General features: G+C 47.1%; 1 protein-coding gene across 1 annotated transcript; it reads right to left on the reverse strand.

The window, feature by feature from the left end:
• Positions 1–1276: 1276 nt before the first annotated feature.
• LOC110535333 (YTH domain-containing family protein 3) lies at positions 1277–18663 on the reverse strand. The gene is made up of 5 exons (XM_021620270.2): positions 18150–18663; positions 17399–17423; positions 16904–16983; positions 14212–15906; positions 1277–2624 (listed from the first exon to the last, which is right to left on the reverse strand). Exons 1-5 carry the CDS (start codon positions 18171–18173, stop codon positions 2601–2603), a joined length of 1848 nt encoding a protein of 615 aa, XP_021475945.1. The 5' UTR covers positions 18174–18663; the 3' UTR covers positions 1277–2600.
• Between the last annotated feature and the right edge of the window lie 116 nt (positions 18664–18779).

The following is an 18779-nucleotide window of genomic DNA, read 5'->3' on the forward strand; positions in this document are numbered from 1 at the left end:
CACCTACTTATTCAAGTTTTTTTTTTTTTTTTTTTTACTTTTTTCTACATTGTAGAACAATAGTGAAGACATCAAAACTACGAAATAACACAGATGGAATCAAGTAGTACCCAGAAAGGGTTAAACAAATGAAAATATATTTTATATTTGAGATACTTCAACCAGGACAATGACCCAAAGAGGGTGCTAGTGAAGACATCAGAACTAACATCAAGTAGCAACCAAAAACAACTCGAATGAACTTATCCTCTGCAGAAGAGGTAACTCTGGTATCAGCAGAGGTAACTCTGTGGTGGTGCTCATGAGAGCCAGTTTCGTCAAAGCGCTTGATGGTTTTTCGATTGACTGATGTGTTAAAGTAATGAGGGACTGTCATTTCTCTTTGATTATTTGAGCTGTTCCTGCCATAATATGGACTTGGTCTTTTACCAAATAGGGCTGTCTTCTGTATACCTCCGCTACCTTGTCACATCACAACTGATTGGCTCAAACTCGTTAAAGGAAAGACATTCCACAAATTAACGAGGCACACCTGCTAATTGAAATGCATTCTAGGTGACAAAGGGTGGCTACATTGAAGAATCTCAAATATATTTTGATTTGTGTAACACTTTCTGCTTACTACATGATTCCATATGTGTTATTTCGTAGTTTTGATGTCTTCACTATTATTCTACAATGTAGAAAATAGTAAAAATAAAGAAAAACCCTTGAATGACTAGGTGTGTCCAAACTTTTGACTGGTACTGTACATATTCAAACAATGATACAGTACATATACATTATTTTCATTGTTGGACATAAAATACACAAATCACCAGGAAATCAGCTAAAAGTTATTTTAATTTAGGAAATATGTTCCCAAGTATTCCCACGCATAATAGAGACGTGAATGTATACAAATGTAAGCAAGGTTTAAAATGATTATGTTTAAGTCAAATATATCTGTTTGGGCTTCTTGCCATCAATTTGCAGTCTACAAATTATTTGTAATTATGTTCCAGCCCACCAACCATCTGCTCAAAAAAAAGAATTGTCCCGCGGTTGAATCTAGCTGATGATCCCTGCCCTACAGTATCAATCTGGATGGAGGAGTGGAGGAAGCCATGCTAGAGTGTTGGGGCACAGCCTGTGATGTGTCTTGGTGTCAGTAAAAAATCTGTAATATTAGGATCATCCAAGTGCAGAAACAGAAAATGGATGACAGGGTTATTGCTCACACATCGATACAATCACATACACACAACAGACCGCAATAAGACACATCGCAGAAGAGTTTGTTATGCTAAACATGGGTAATGTTTATTTTTCGCTAGTGAATCACCTTGAGGAGAAACGCTCACTTCCTTGTGTAAGTAAAGTTCAGCTTTTGGGATACCCCTCTGTAACCAAGCAGCAATCGGCAGTAGGCAAAAATCACTCCTAACCACTGATCCAGGACCAGATATATTTTCATCCCCCTAATGGTTTAGGTTAGGAGATGGGGTAGAGCATCTGGTCCCAGATCTGTGGTTAACAGTACCTTATACCTGGACCCAGGAACACCAGGGAGGGTCATCCCAAAAGCATTACAGAGTTCTTCAGAGACAGAGAGCCTGAAGCCTGTTCAGTCAGGTGAAACGTTGCACAACACTGCTGATAGAAACGTAATGTTTAAAGCTAAAACAATTTCCTGTTCTCATCTACATGACAGAGAATCATATCTATTGGACACATTTTCTATCTGAATGTTGTGTAACATTGCAACCTCCTGAACAGGCCCCAGCTTTAGCCTGAAGATACTGACAGCTACCAAGGCAACCGTTACCGTGGAGCAGATTTCTCCTCAGACAAATGTACTTCAGAATGACATAATAATCACAAGAGAAAAAACGAACATGTGCATTAACTGGCATTCACCCAGCCCAGCTCACTACATCATCCACCTCATCTTTTGGTACACAGAAAAAGATGAAGAAACAAAGGGGCGGGAGTAAGAGGGGTCCATCTAATGATTGGCATGATTATGGCCGTTTCCTGTCGTTCCCCTCACCTGTCAATCAATCACAAGCTGAGTGTAGATTCAAGTAAAATATTTTGTTATACATGTTATATGTTTGAATCTCTTCTGAAGGCGCTAACGCTCATCGAGGGGGAGGGGAGAACACATTTTCTTCCCCAATATTTTGGAGGCATTAAAAAAAAAACGAAACAAAAAACTACAAGTCTGGTAAAATCCTCAGAAAAACTAACTACACTGGTTAGTCAGTTATTAGAAACAGAAGTCCAGAAAGAGAGATATAAGTGAGATATAAGAGTTATTAGAGAGTAAAGGGTATTGGTAGAGGCTGCTTTAGGTGGACTGAAAGTGCTTAAAGAGAGACTTTAAAGTGAGTGATGTTCTTTATTTTTCTTCAGAGACAGGAACACTGGGGTAGATTGATGCACCAGAGAACTGATACAGGTGAGTCCATCGTCGTGTTCACATCGTGAGATATGGCCTCTTTGTTGTTGTCTTCAGCAGAAAAGATGGCAGGACCCTTTCTTCTGCGTAGTTAGGCTAATTATTTAAGGTCATACGTCGTTAGTGTTGTACCTCTAGCAAGGAGTTCTCTCTAAAGTTACTGTTGATTTCTATTCCGCTCCTGGGGAGAGGGAGAGAGGGGGGGGGGGACAAAATTAGAGGATATTTAAGTGGGAGAAAAAACACATGGAATGCTGTTACAAAACATACTCAGGGAAATGTATTTTTTTGACTCAATCTCTTGTTCTCCGTTCATGTGATGAAAGCTCTGTGATAGGATTTGGCCCTTGGATGTAAGCTAACGGAAGAAATGGGTGCTTCGCTTCAAAATGTGTCACACAGTGGTGTCTACTGAAGATTTCCACAGAGTTGAGTTTTTGCATGTGGAACTCAAAACCTACTTTATTTCATCCTTATTAACACCAGCTGAAATACCCCCCCCATCTCTACCCCCTCCTCCCCTCAAACGACCATCTCTAACCCCTCCTCCCCTCAAACGACCATCTCTAACCCCTCCTCCCCTCAAACGACCATCTCTAACCCCTCCTCCCCTCAAACGACCATCTCTACCCACTCCTCCCCTCAAACGACCATCTCTACCCCCTCCTCCCCTCAAACGACCATCTCTACCCCCTCCTCCCCTCAAACGACCATCTCTACCCCCTCCTCCCCTCAAACGACCATCTCTACCCCCTCCTCCCCTCAAACGACCATCTCTACCCCCTCCTCCCCTCAAATGACCATCTCTACCCCCTCCTCCCCTCAAACGACCATCTCTACCCCCTCCTCCCCTCAAATGACCATGTCTACCCCCTCCTCCCCCCAAAAGACCATCTCTACCTCCTCCTCCCCCCAAAGGACCATCTCTACCCCCTCCTCCCCCCAAACGACCATCTCTACCCCTTCCTCCCCTCACCAACTCAAACCCACATCTCCACCCCCTCACCAACTCAAACCCCATTCTCTACCCCCTCCTCCCCTCAAACCCCCATCTCTACCCCTTCAAACCACCATCTCTACCACCTCCTCTCCTCACCCTCTCAAACCCCCATCTCTACCCCTTCCTCCCCTAAAACCCCCCTCTCTACCCCCTCCTCCCCTCAAACCCCCATCTCTACCCCTCCTCCCCTCAGCCCCTCATCTACAGTGCATTCTGAATGTATTCAGACCCCTAGACTTTTTCAATATTTTGTTAAGTTACAGCCGTATTCTAAAATGGATTAAATTGTTTTTTTCCCCCTCATCAATCTACACACAATTCCCCATAATGACAAAGCAAAAACAGGTTTATAAATGTATCTTTAAAAAAAAAAAAAATTATACTGAAATATCAAATTTACACAAGTATTCAGACCCTTAACTCAGTACCTTGTTGAAGCACCTTTAGCAGCGATTACAGTATTGAGTCTTCTTGGGTATGAAGCTACAAGCTTGGCACACCTGTATTTGGGGAGTTTCTCCCATTCTTCTCTGCAGATCCTCTCAAGCTCTGTCAGGTTGGCTGGAGAGCGTCGCTGCACCGCTATTTTCAGGTCTCTCCAGAGATGTTCAATCGGGTTCATGTTGTCCCGAAGCCACTCCTGCATTGTCTTGGCTGTGTGCTTAGGGTCGTTGTCCTGTTAGAAGGTGAACCTTCACCCCAGTCTAAGGTCCTGAGCGCTCTGGAGCAGGTTTTCATCAAAGATCTCTCTGTACTTTGCTCTGTTCATCTTTCCCTCGGTCCTGACTAGTCTCCCAGTCCCTGCCACTGAAAAACATCCACAGCATGATGCTGCCACCACCATGCTTCACTGTAGGGATGGTGCCAGGTTTCCTCCAGAAGTGACGATTGGCATTCAGGCCAAAGATTTCAATCTTGGTTTCATCAGACCAGAGAATCTTGTTTCTCATGATCCGAGAGTCCATTAGGTGCCTTCTGGCAAATTGCAAGCGTGCTGTCATGTGCCTTTTACTGAGGAGTGGTTCCCGTCTGGCCACTCTACCATAAATTGGTGGAGTGCTACAGAGATGGTTGTCCTTCTGAAAGGTTCTCCCATCTCCACAGAGGTCCTCTGGAGCTCTGTCAGAGTGACCATCGTGTTTTTGATCACCTCCCTGACCAAGCCCCCCCACCTGATTGCTCAGTTTGGCCAGACAGCCAGCTCTAGGAAGAATCTTCATGGTTCCAAACCTCTTCCATTTAAGAATGATGGAGGCCACAGTGTTCTTGGGGACCTTCAATACTGCATAAATGTTTTGGTATCCTTCTCCAGATCTGTGCTTCGACACAATCCTGTCTCAGAGCTCTTCGGACAATTCCTTCCGTTTTTTCTCTGACATTCACTGCCAACTGTGGAACCTCATATAGACAGCTTTACCACAGGTGGACTTCTTTCAAGTTGTAGAAACATCTCAAGGATGATCAATGGAAACAGGATGCACCTGAAATCAATTTTGAGTCTCATAGCAAAGCGTCTGAATATGATTGTTTTAAAAAATATATTTTATACATTTGCAAAAATTCCCAAAAACAGTTTTCCCTTTGTTATTATGGGGTATTGAGTGAAGATTGACGAGGAACACACATTCATTTAATCCATTTTAGAATAAGGCTGTAACGTAGCAAAAACATGAATGGGTCTGAATACTTTCCGGATGCACTGTATGCCCCCTCATCCCCTCCAATCCCCAATAAATCCAATGCCCACCCTGACTATTTCTATTGACCCCCCTCTTTGTTTTAATACTGCTGCTACTCGCTGTTTATTATCTATGCATTGTCACTTTACAAATGACCTCAACAAACCTGTCCATTCCCTCGGTACTGGTACCCCCGTATATAGCCTTGTTATTGTTATGGAATGGTTTTGTGTTACTTTTGGATTTTATAGTTTTTTTTAAACTTTAGTTTATTTAGTAAATATTTTTATGATTATTTCTTGAACTGCTTTGTTGGTTAAGGGTTTGTAAGTCAGCATTTCACAGTAATACACCTGTGGTATTCGGCGCATGTGACAATTTTTCTCCATCTCTGCCCCCTCCTCCTCCCCATCTCTGCCCCCTCCTCCTCCCCTCCTATCCCCATCTCTGCCCCCTCCTCCTCCCCTCCTATCCCCATCTCTGCCCCCTCCTCCTCCCCATCTCTGCCCCCTCCTCCTCCCCTCCTCTCCCCATCTCTGCCCCTTCCTCCTCCCCTCCTATCCCCATCTCTGCCCCCTCCTCCTCCCCTCCTCTCCCCATCTCTGCCCCTTCCTCCTCCCCTCCTATCCCCATCTCTGCCCCCTCCTCCTCCCCTCCTATCCCCATCTCTGCCCCTTCCTCCTCCCCTCCTCTCCCCATCTCTGCCCCTTCCTCCTCCCCTCCTATCCCCATCTCTGCCCCTTCCTCCTCCCCTCCTCTCCCCATCTCTGCCCCTTCCTCCTCCCCTCCTATCCCCATCTCTGCCCCCTCCTATCCCCATCTCTGCCCCTTCCTCCTCCCCTCCTCCCCATCTCTGCCCCCTCCTCCTCCCCTCCTATCCCCATCTCTGCCCCCTCCTCCTCCCCTCCTATCCCCATCTCTGCCCCCTCCTCCTCCCCATCTCTGCCCCCTCCTCCTCCCCTCCTATCCCCATCTCTGCCCCCGCCTCCTCCCCATCTCTGCCCCTTCCTCCTCCCCTCCTATCCCCATCTCTGCCCCCTCCTCCTCCCCATCTCTGCCCCCTCCTCCTCCCCTCCTATCCCCATCTCTGCCCCCTCCTCCTCCCCATCTCTGCCCCCTCCTCCTCCCCTCCTATCCCCATCTCTGCCCCCTCCTCCTCCCCATCTCTGCCCCCTCCTCCTCCCCATCTCTGCCCCCTCCTCCTCCCCTCCTATCCCCATCTCTGCCCCCTCCTCCTCCCCTCCTCTCCCCATCTCTGCCCCTTCCTCCTCCCCTCCTCTCCCCATCTCTGCCCCTTCCTCCTCCCCTCCTATCCCCATCTCTGCCCCTTCCTCCTCCCCTCCTATCCCCATCTCTGCCCCCTCCTATCCCCATCTCTGCCCCTTCCTCCTCCCCTCCTATCCCCATCTCTGCCCCCTCCTCCTCCCCTCCTATCCCCATCTCTGCCCCCTCCTCCTCCCCTCCTATCCCCATCTCTGCCCCCTCCTCCTCCCCTCCTATTCCCTCCTCCTCCCCTCCTATCCCCATCTCTGCCCCCTCCTCCTCCCCTCCTATTCCCTCCTCCTCCCCATCTCTGCCCCCTCCTCCCCTCATCTCTGCCCCTCCTCCACTTACAATCCCCATCTCTGCCCCCTCCTCCTCCCCATCTCTGCCCCCTCCTCGCCTCATCTCTGCCCCTCCTCCACTTACAATCCCCATCTCTGCCCCCTCCTCCTCCCCTCATCTCTGCCCCTCCTCCACTTACAATCCCCATCTCTGCCCCCTCCTCCTCCCCTCATCTCTGCCCCTCCTCCACTTACAATCCCCATCTCTGCCCCCTCCTCCCCTCCTATCCCCATCTCTGCCCCTCCTCCACTTACAATCCCCATCTCTGCCCCCTCCTCCTGCCCTCCTATCCCCATCTCTGCCCCCTCCTCCTCCCCTCCTATCCCCATCTCTGCCCCCTCCTCCTATCCCCATCTCTGCCCCCTCCTCCTCCCCTCCTATCCCCATCTCTGCCCCCTCCTCCTATCCCCATCTCTGCCCCCTCCTCCTATCCCCATCTCTGCCCCCTCCTCCCCCTTCCAATGTCCATCTCTGCCCCTTCCAATCTCCATCTGTACCCCCCCTCCCTTCCTCCCCCCTCTCTCCATACACCAGAAGGTCTGTCTGGTTGTAGTCATTTTTATGAGCAGGCAGGAAGGCTAATAAATCATGGCACAGTTAATCACTATGATGAAGAGGGGGAGATGGAGGAAAGAGATGAGGAGAAAGAAAGAGAGGGAGTAGGAGAGAGAAATAGAAAGAAAGAGAAAGAGGGAGTAGGAGAGGGAGAAAGAAAGAGGGAGAAGGAGAAAGAGGGAGAAAGAGAGGATAGATAGAGATAGAGAGAGAGAGTAGAAGAGCGAGAGGGATAGATAGAGAGATAATAGAGAGCGAAAGAGAGGGGGATATATATACACAGTTGAAGTCGGGAGTTTACATACACCTTAGCCAAATACATTTAAACTCAGTTTTTCACATTTCCTGACATTTAATCCTAGTAAAAATTCCCTGTCTTAGGTCAGTTAGGCTCCCCCACTTTATTTTAAGAATGTGAAATATCAGAATAATAGTAGAGAGAATTCATCACATTCCCAGCAGGTCAGAAGTTTACATACACTCAATTAGTATTTGGTAGCATTGCCTTTAAAGTGGGTCAAACGGTTCAGGTAGCCTTCCACAAGCTTCCCACAATAAGTTCCTCCTGACAGAGCTGGTATAAATGAGACAGGTTTGTTGGCCTCATTGCTCACACACGCCTTTTCAGTTCTGCCAACATATTTTCAATGGGATTGAGGTCAGGGATTTATGATGACCACTCCAATACCTTGACTGTTGTCGTCCTTAAGCCATTTTGCCATAACTTTGGAAATATGCTTGGGACCATTGTCCATTTGGAAGACCCATTTGTGACCAAGCTTTAACTTCCTGACTGATGTCTTGAGATGTTGCTTCAATATATCCACATAATTTTCCCTCCTCATGATGCCATCTATTTTGTGAAGTGCACCAGTCCCTCCTTCAGCAAAGCACCCCCACAATACGATGCTGCCACCCCCGTGCTTCACGGTTGGGATGGCGTTCTTCAGCTTGCAAGCCTCCCCCTTTTCCTCCAAACATAACGATGGTCATTATGGCCAAACAGTTCTATTTTGGTTTCATCAGACCAGAGGACATTTCTCCAAAAAGTACAATCTTTGTCCCCATGTGCAGTTGCAAACCGTAGTCTGGCTTTTTTATGGCGGTTTTGGAGCAGTGGCTTCTTCCTGGCTGAGCGGCCTTTCAGGTTATGTCGATATAGGACTCGTTTTACTGTGGATATAGATACTTTTGTACCTGTTTCCTCCAGAATCTTCACAAGGTCCTTTGCTGTTGTTCTGGGATTGATTTGCACTTTTCACACCAAAGTACGTTCATCTCTAGGAGACAGAACGCGTCTCCTTCCTGAGCGGTATGACGGCTGCGTGATCCCATGGTGTTTATTCTTGCGTACTATTGTTTGTACAGATGAACGTGGTACCTTCAGGCATTTGGAAATTGCTCCCAAGGATGAACCAGACTTGTGGAGGTCTACAATGTTTTTCTGAGGTCTTGGTTGATTTTCCCATGATGTCAAGCAAAGAGGCACTGAGTTTGAAGGTAGGCTTTGAAATACATCCACGGGTAAACCTCCAATTGACTCAAATTATGTCAATTAGCCTATCAGAAGCTTCTAAAGCCATGACATAATTTTCTGGAATTTTCCAAGCTGTTTAAAGGCACAGTCAACTTAGTGTATGTAAACTTCTGACCTACTGGAATTGTGATACAGTGAATTATAAGTGAAATAATCTGTCTGTAAACAATTGTTGGAAATATTACTTGTGTCATGCACAAAGTAGATGTCCTAACCAACTTGCCAAAACAATAGTTTGTTAACAAGAAATGTGTGGAGTGGTTGAAAAACGAGTTTTAATGACTCCACCCTAAGTGTATGTAAACCTCCGACTTCAACTGTATATATATTATTACATAAATAAAAGAGAGCGAGATCAGAAGGAGGACTGGATGGTCGTGCTCTATTAACTCTTTAAAACCATGAGAAAAGCAGGTCTGTCAGTTTACTCCCCGACTGTTCATTTATTGACATACACAAATACAGGCCTGGCTGCACAGTGCATTCTAATACTCACACACACAACAACACACACATCACTTCCAAAATTCGCTGTCAAGCAAAGTTGGTACACAAAGATGTGCTTATCCAAGCTATAAAAACACAGTAAAACTCAAAACAATGTACGGACTTGACAAACTTCAGGGCTTTATATAGACTAATTCTCCCATTTCCCAGGGAAAACAGTGGTCCCTTTGAGGGAAGGAAGGTGTCAGTGTCAGTGGACACAGCAAGGGAACGCCCCAGTGAGACCTGGGCCTCCAGAGTAACTCTATCCCCAGTAGGGATACTCTGTCTGGTGCTGGGGCTGAAGCCTGACCTGGCCTGGGTGGCTGGGGAAACAAATACCTCCTCAGTGTGTCTGTGCCCACAGAGACCATCCTTTATTCACTCACCTGAGGCTACCACATCCACCCACGCACGCACATCCACCCACTCACATCCACCCACGCACGAACATCCACCCACTCACGCACATCCACCCACGCATATCCACCCACGCACGCACATCCACCCACGCACGCACATCCACCCATGCATGCACATCCACCCACCCACGCACATCCACCCACCCACGTACATCCACCCACTCACATCCACCCACCCACCCACTCACATCCACCCACCCACCCACACACATCCACCCACGCACTCACATCCACCCACTCACATCCAACCACTCACATCCACCCACCCACTCACATCCACCCACCCACCAACTCACATCCACCCACGCACATCCACCCACCCACCAACTCACATCCACCCACGCACATCCACCCACCCACTCACATCTACCCACGCACATCCACCCACCCACTCACATCCACCCACGCACATCCACCCACCCACGCACATCCACCCACCCACGCACATCCACCCACCAACTCACATCCACCCACGCACATCCACCCACCCACTCACATCTACCCACGCACATCCACCCACCCACTCACATCCACCCACGCACATCCACCCACCCACGCACATCCACCCACCCACGCACATCCACCCACCCACTCACATCCACCCACCCACTCACATCCACCCACGCACATCCACCCACCTACTGAAGGGTTTATTTGTTATTTGTTATTATTTCTCTATTTTCTTTCTCTCTGCATTGCTGGGAAGGGCCCGTAGGTAAGCATCATTGTTAGTCTACACCTGTTGTTTACGAAGCATGTGACTAATCAAAATTCATTTGACTGCCATATTGCCACATTGACACACACACACACACGACCCTGACAAACACACCTCTGCAAATATTCCAATCCACTTATCTATATTGAACAAAAATATTAACGCAACATGTAAAGTGTTGATCCCATGCTTCATGAGCTGAAATGAAAAGATCCCAGTAATGTTCCATCTGCACAAAATGCTTGTTTCTCTCAGATGTGTTTACATCCCTGTTAGAAAGCATTTCCCCTTTGCCAAGATAATCCATCCACCTGACAGGTGTGGCATATCAAGAAGCTGATTCAACAGCATGATCATGACAGGGTTGCACCTTGTGCTGGGGACAATAAAAGGCCACTCTAAAATGAGCAGTTTTTTCACAACGCCAGTTGAGGGAGCATGCAATTGGCATGCTGACTGCAGGAATGTCCACCAGTGTTGTTCCCAAAGAATCTAATGTTCATTTCTCTACCATAAGCCGCCACGAACATCATTTTAGAGAATTTGGCAATACATCCAAAAGGCCTCACAACAGCAGACCACGTGTAACCACGCCAGCCCAGGACCTCCACTTCCAGCTTCTTCACCTTGATGGTCTGAGACCAGCCACCCAGACAGCTGATGAAACAGAGGAGTATTTATGTCTGTAGTAAAGCCCTTTTGTGGGGAAAAACTCATTCTGATTGGCTAGACCTGGCTCCCAAGTGTGTGGGCCTATGCCTTCCCAGGCCCACCCATGGCTAAGTACCCTTCCCATGTGAAATCCATAGATTAGGGCCAAATTTTGTTCAGTATCGGTCTATATCCTCAATCCTGTATACAACCTCAGTCTCCACAGTTAGCTTCTGATTAGCATCAACCCTCTGTCTGGGACAACATACTGCAGACCGCTCCACCTGACAGCCCTCAGAGTGAGAGAAGAGAGGCCTAACAATGGAGGTCAATTAACCTTGTCAGGCTGGGGAGGGTGAGGGAGGGAGGAGGATGGGTTCTGTCAGGTCCTGGGCTGTCATGTAGAGGGGTCAGGGCTACAAAAGCAGCGCCAGCCGCTTGCCCCACGCTAGGCTACACAACGCTACCTTGGCTTCAGTCAAAACACATTTCCTACTGACAGGTTGTTTTCTGTGCTCCTGAAAACATGGACTTGAAATATTTATGAGTGTTACCCGGTAAATATTAACAAGGTCAGGAACCAAGAGTCAGTACACCAGCATCAATATAGAGGGAGGGAGCCAGAGAGGGAGAAGGACAGAGGGAAGGAGAGATATATAGATGGGGGAGATAAAGGGAGAAGGAGAGCAAGGGGGAGGGAAATGGAGAGATGGAGAGACGGACAGAGTAGGAAGAAGAAAAATAAAAGGTTGTGTGTGTGTGTGTGTGGGGGGGGGGGGTTCTTAACGGTCCAATCCTGCCATTTTTATCTCAATATCAAATCATTTCTGGGTAACAATGAAATACCTTAATGTGATCGTTTTCAAAAAGAAACAAAAATATATTCTTTGCAAGGAGTAATTTCTAAAGCAAGAATTGTGCTAGGACTATCTGGAAGTGGTCTGAGTGGGGAGGGGAAAACAGAAAACTGGCTGTTATTGGCCGAGAGGTTTGGAACTCCTTATTGGTCTGTTAACTAATTTACCATCTGGTGATGTCATCAGGCAGACCAAAACTCCACCCCACCAAAATAGGCTGACATTTCAGGTGGTCTTTTCAAACAGCTCTTACACTAAAAGGGCATTATCATAATTTTCACAATTTCACAGTATTATTCCAACCTCAGTGTAGAAATATACATAAAACACAGGGAAATCACATTTTGACTGCACTGGGCCTTTAATATAATGAGATTAGAATATGTATTTTTAATTAAGAATGTGTTTCCTAGATTTCCTAGCTGGTCCATCCTATAACAATGATAATAATTAGCTGGGTGCTTATATTTGTCTTATTTCACACATGTACAAGTGTGTATTATACTCATGTGTGAATCGGAATTGTCTCAGTTCTCTGCCTTCGATAGGTTGTATGTATATTATTGCTCAAAGTGTGTCTGCTTGCGCAAGTAAGAACCAGTGAATAATGTAATTGTTTCCCAAAACATTGTGGAATAACCCCGAAATATAAACAATGTTAAAACGGAACCCATAGAAACCCAGTGATATACATTAGGCATATAGGTTGGGGCTGTACAGCTAATGAAGCAAGAGGAGCCCGTCTCTGCCAGAGGCCTGGTGTTCAAAGGTAGATCAGAGCCACTTCTGCCTTTGTCTGAGAGGAGGTATGTGAGGAATGCGGCCAATTTCAGGAAACCCCTGCGTATCCCACTCTCCAGTTCCGTGGGCGAATCATCACTCTCATAGAAGCACATAGTCACACAAAATGGCTGCCAGATCAGATAGTGTTTCCTGGTTGGACCAATGCAGAGATGGTCAGGCCTGAGGGATGAGCTGCTAATTCAACACATCAACGTACCTCACCACCTTAGAGTAATGGCACTGGTAGAACCCACCACCTTGGACTAATGTAATGACACTGGTAGAACCCACCACCTTGGACTAATGTAATGACACTGGTAGAACCCACCACCTTGGACTAATGTAATGACACTGGTAGAACCCACCACCTTGGACTAATGTAATGACACTGGTAGAACCCTCCACCTTGGACTAATGACATGACACTGGTAGAACCCTCCACCTTGGACTAATGACACTGGTAGAACCCTCCACCTTGGACTAATGACACTGGTAGAACGCTCCACCTTGGACTAATGACACTGGTAGAACCCTCCACCTTGGACTAATGACACTGGTAGAACCCACCACCTTGGACTAATGACACTGGTAGAACCCACTACCTTGGACTAATGACACTGATAGAACCCACCATCTTGGACTAATGACACTGGTAGAACCCACTACCTTGGACTAATGACACTGGTAGAACCCACCACCTTGGACTAATAACACTGATAGAACCCACCATCTTGGACTAATGACACTGATAGAACCCACCATCTTGGACTAATGACACTGATAGAACCCACCATCTTGGACTAATGACACTGGTAGAACCCACTACCTTGGACTAATGACACTGATAGAACCCACCATCTTGGACTAATGACACTGATAGAACCCACCATCTTGGACTAATGACACTGATAGAACCCACCATCTTGGACTAATGACACTGGTAGAACCCACCACCTTGGACTAATGACACTGGTAGAACCCACCATCTTGGACTAATGACACTGATAGAACCCACCATCTTGGACTAATGACACTGGTAGAACCCACCACCTTGGACTAATGACACTGATAGAACCCACTACCTTGGACTAATGACACTGGTAGAACCCACCACCTTGGACTAATGACACTGATAGAACCCACCATCTTGGACTAATGACACTGGTAGAAATGGATTGTTCGAGTAGACAAGAAGCCTACGAACTAAGAGAGCCCAGATGATGACCGCTGTTGACCACTGACCAGTATTACACTGTATGACTGAGTGACTAGTGACCATCTCACACACATACACACTCTGCTGCCAGCTGATACAATAGGGCTGTGTGTGTGTGTGTGTGTGTGGTTTTACCATCCTTGTGGGGACCAGAAGTCCTCACAAGGATCGTAAAACAAGGAAAATTCAGACAAGTGCGGCCACTTTGCCGGTCCCCACAAGGAAAAGGCTGTGTGTGTCAGCAGCACGGTTCTCTCACCCTCCGCAGGGCCTCTTCCTCCTCCTGGCGCTTCTCGTAATGTGCAAAGTCATCAAAGATTGAGGTGGTATGCTTGAAAGTGGCAATAATTTTAAGCACTTGCTTGGCCTTTTCCAGAGGCACCTCTTGAGTGTCCCTGGAGTTGGTGACGGGCTTGTTGTCATTGTTCTCCAGTCTGATGTGCCTCAGCTGGCTGTTGGGCACGTCCTTCACAAACGCCCACTTCACCTCAAACTTGCCCTTCCACTTGTCCTGAGACCAGACGCCTGCGTAGGCGTTGTAATCCACGGGCGAGCGCATCTCTGCCACGCCGCAGAAATGACCGCTGCCGTTGACGCTGAACAACAGGTAGAGGGGCCCCTTGGCCCCCAGCGAACGGTAGGCGCCGTCCAGGCGCTTGTTGCCGTGCTCGGTGCTGCACCAGATGGAGTACTTGATGGAGCGGTGGATGTCGTCCTCAGAGTAGCTCTTGATGATGAACACGCGGCCGTTCTTCAGGTTCCAGTCAAAGTCTTTGGGGTTGTAGTTGTTGAGGGCCCGCAGTTTCTCTAACACGGGGTGCACCTCCCCGGAGCAGGGAGAGGCACTGAGGGGGACCCCACCAACACCCATCCCAAAGCCTTCCGCCCCTCCTTGGTTGAAGGTGCCCCTGTTCCGGGGTGCCACCCAGCGGTTCTGGGGTGGGGGTTGGGGATGTTGGTGTTGATGCATAGGTTGAGGGGGGCCAGGCTGGGAGGAGAAGTTCTGGTGGGTGTGTTGGTGGTGGTGCGGGGGGCCTGGAGGCATCTGCTGGGGGTGTTGGGGAGACTGGAGGGACTGCAGCTGAAAGGGTTGGTGGTGCTGCTGGTGCTGATGTTGGTGCTGGTGTTGGTGGGGCAGAGGGCTCTGCAGCAGGGGCTGGGGCTGGCCCATCAGGGTCTGCTGCACCATGGTCTGAGGTTGCATCATGGCCTGAGCTAAGGGGGGCTTGTTGACGGAGCCCTTATCGTCCCAGGTGCCAATGTTCATGTTGTGCTTGATTGGCGGCGGGGGAATGGCAGGGGCTCCCATCCCCATGTTGGCTTTGGGCTTGACCTTGGGTTGGGGCTTGGCCGGCTTCCTGGCAATGGCTGCCCAGGACGTGGGTTTGGGGGCAGAGGAACTAACCAATGGAGGCATGTTATTGGCCGCCATGCTACTCATGCCCAACGTGCCCCCAAGGGGCGAGCCGACAGTCTTGGTGACGGCTGCGCCCATGTCCAGTTTTAACCCAGTCATGCCCTGCTCGATGCTGCTCAGTACCGGGACCTTACTGAGCTGGGCGTCACTGCTGAAGCCTGCCTGTCCATCAGCTATAGCCCTCCCCAGGGAACTAGGCGTGTAACCATAACTATTACTATAGGCATTGCTCTGTGTGGACTGGCCCTGAGAGACACTGGTGCCCCAGGTGGAATAATCTGCGTTTCCAGGGAAGAAGTTGAAGCCGTGCTGGCTGAGGAAGGGAGGGGTGTTGCCCAGGGCGCCCGGCTGGCTGAACACCCCGTCTGGGATAAAGTGGTGCTCGCCATTGCTCATCTGTCCATAGGTGGTCAGGTAGGGCATGGGGGGGTCCCCCGCAGTGGACCAGGGGGCCTCCCCCAGGGAGTAAGGGAAGCCGATGGAAGGAGCATAGTAGCTGGGTATGTAGGGGTCGGACATTGGTGGGTAGCTGTTATTCTGTAGATGGGGAGAACAGTGGTCAGTTAATGGATGACCTTAGTGATAGAAGCTAAGACTAACCTAATCTTGCCCATCTCTGCTCAAAAGCGTAACTAAGAAATAAATTAGCGTTTCTTCAAAGGAGCAAGACTGGCTTTCAGAGGAAAAAATGGATGCTAGCTCTATAAAATGTCTGTTTCCCTTAACAAGAAGTGAAGACAGCAACAGTGTTCAAATAATCTGTCAGTTGTTGTTGTAATAATTGTCTGAGTTTGTATAGATTCATTTCATAAGTAAATTGGCATGGCCAATGGTGGGTTTGTTCTTGGCTACAATTCACTAGAATTCTTCATTTCACTAGTCTTTTTAATCAACAATAATTTCCCTCACAGCTCATTTTTTAAATGGAAAAGTTTTTTTTTTTTTAAAGAGCTGTGAGTTAGTTATCTATCAATGGCTTCTTAATTACATAGACTTACTATACAGTGTTTTCATTCAGAGGTAATACTCTATACACCAGCCATCCTCAATAGGCAGACAGCAGTCCATATCCAGACACAGAACAGGGTCAACACAAAATAATAATTAAAAAAGAACATTAAAATCATTTCAGGGTAACAAGTAAGTACCTTCCTATAATACATTTCCATTCAAATGGGCAAAAATTGCTAATTTAGCAAAAAACTATTTCTCAAGCAAGAATTTTGCTATGACTGTCTGGGAGGGGAAAACTAGCTGTTATTGGCAGACAGGTTTGAAGCTCTCTTTGTTCACATGGGTCGCGAGATGGGGGTTGGTTACTATGCCGATAAATGACACCTTTGCCACCTAGGAAATCTGTGTGACAGGACCTTCTCAAGTAGTATTTGAGTACCCCTGCTATACACCCTCATATGAAGCCTGACCCTGTATCACTATCAGACACAATTATTAGGGTCCATAGAGATCATAAGGCTAACCCTCTATACGCTATGAAATGTCAAGCTGATAGGCTAGAATTGGAATTCACACACACCTGATTTGTCTGGCTGCTTAGGTAAGGTTCAAAGTCTTCATCGTTTACTCCCTCCTTCTGATGCATTGATCCGTTTTGTACTGGAGAGGGAAAATGTTTTTCTTAGGTTATTCTTTAGATGTGATAGAACCATAAAGGTCCCTCAGCTAAATTCAACTATTGTGTTTTTACAGATCTACAAACCAATAATGAACAATTGATAAACTACTTATAAACCCCCTTACATTCCCATTAAGTAGTTGGGGTATGACAACATAGATGATAACATCACCCAAGAATATGACAAGAACAGTGGTGTATGGTTATAGGGCTAAGTGAGTTAGTTTACCTACTTTTGGCTGATGACACCAGGTCACCAGGTCAAAACAAAGGTGGTTGAAGAGTAATCAGAGCAGTTATTTAATTACACTCTTTAGTTAGTACAGCAGTTAGTTTGACTGTCATCAAACTCCACAACAACCATGCCATCGTAGAAGAATAAGGTGACAAACATACCTTTATTTCCTTGTCCTTTGGGTCTCTGACATCAGAATGGATGAGTGCAAACGTGATAGGGAAGAGAGATTTATCAGATTGTGCATGGGCCTATTAGGGAACTGTTTGATAGGAAGAAGAGTGATGGTAGCAAACATGCGAGGTGAGCTAGGCCTAAGCTACTGAAATACATGCAATGATTCCATAACAGTGGCTGTATATCACGACATATTCAAGCGCATTCAGTCCTAGCCTACCGATCCAAGGCTTCCTTTGCATTATTTTCAAACGCACCTAACATCCAGTAAACGTGCCGCATAGACAAGTACAAAATACTGCAACCGGCTCAAGCTGGAGTTTGTTGCAGCCGGTACGCTACTTCAAGGTTCGGCCTACATAGCAGCTAGCTATCATATATCAAATACTTTTGTCTGTGTTATTTAGCATGACCACCGCTCTGAATGATAGCAGTTTGTTGCAGCCGGTACGCTACTTCAAGGTTCGGCCTACATAGCAGCTAGCTATCATATATCAAATACTTTTGTCTGTGTTATTTAGCATGACCACCGCTCTGAATGATAGCAGTTTGTTGCAGCCGGTACGCTACTTCAAGGTTCGGCCTACATAGCAGCTAGCTATCATATATCAAATACTTTTGTCTGTGTTATTTAGCATGACCACCGCTCTGAATGATAGCAGCTGGCGAAAGTGTTGACAAAGTTCATATTGCAACGACACACGTCACGACAGTGGGTTGTCCAAAAATACGCACCTGATCGACGGTGGTTCCAGACATCCTCCAGGAGCCGAAACTGAATGCGGTTTGTGACTGTCCACGGTTTCTCCTGCTTCTGCACTCCGATATTTTTTTCTCGGCTCGTCTCGGGTTATCCAATCTCTCTGTGTATGGCGGTGTTTTCTCCAGTCGTCAGATCGCTACAATCTTTTCTTGAGCGCCGAGGATTGCGTCTTTGTATCTGTCAATGATGTAAGCCTATATGTTTCCAATCTAATTGACGTTCGGCTAAAATATATCACTCACTCTGAAACTGCCTAATGCCCGATTGGAATACACTATTCCACAACGGCGGATGTGCTATTACTCTCGCTTCCGTTCTATTGCTCCATGACCTTCCGCCTGTGACGTTCAGAGTCATGTTACAGACTTACAGTCATATTTCACATGACATGTCTCAGAAGATTTCCTTTTTATTCTAGTCTACACAACAGACGATTGTTTCACATGTTGAAATAAATGTGTTCCCTGTGTTGTGACAAACTGTGTAACTTCAGGCAGATCTGTCTCTGTCTGTTCAATTTAATTTGAATATGTCTCTCTCCAGATCTATGCCTTGGCTAAATAAAGATTACCGTCATAGGACGTTTTTATTGCATATGACAT

The sequence above is a fragment of the Oncorhynchus mykiss genome, chromosome 11 (genome assembly GCF_013265735.2).
Source record: "Oncorhynchus mykiss isolate Arlee chromosome 11, USDA_OmykA_1.1, whole genome shotgun sequence".
NCBI lineage: Eukaryota > Metazoa > Chordata > Actinopteri > Salmoniformes > Salmonidae > Oncorhynchus > Oncorhynchus mykiss.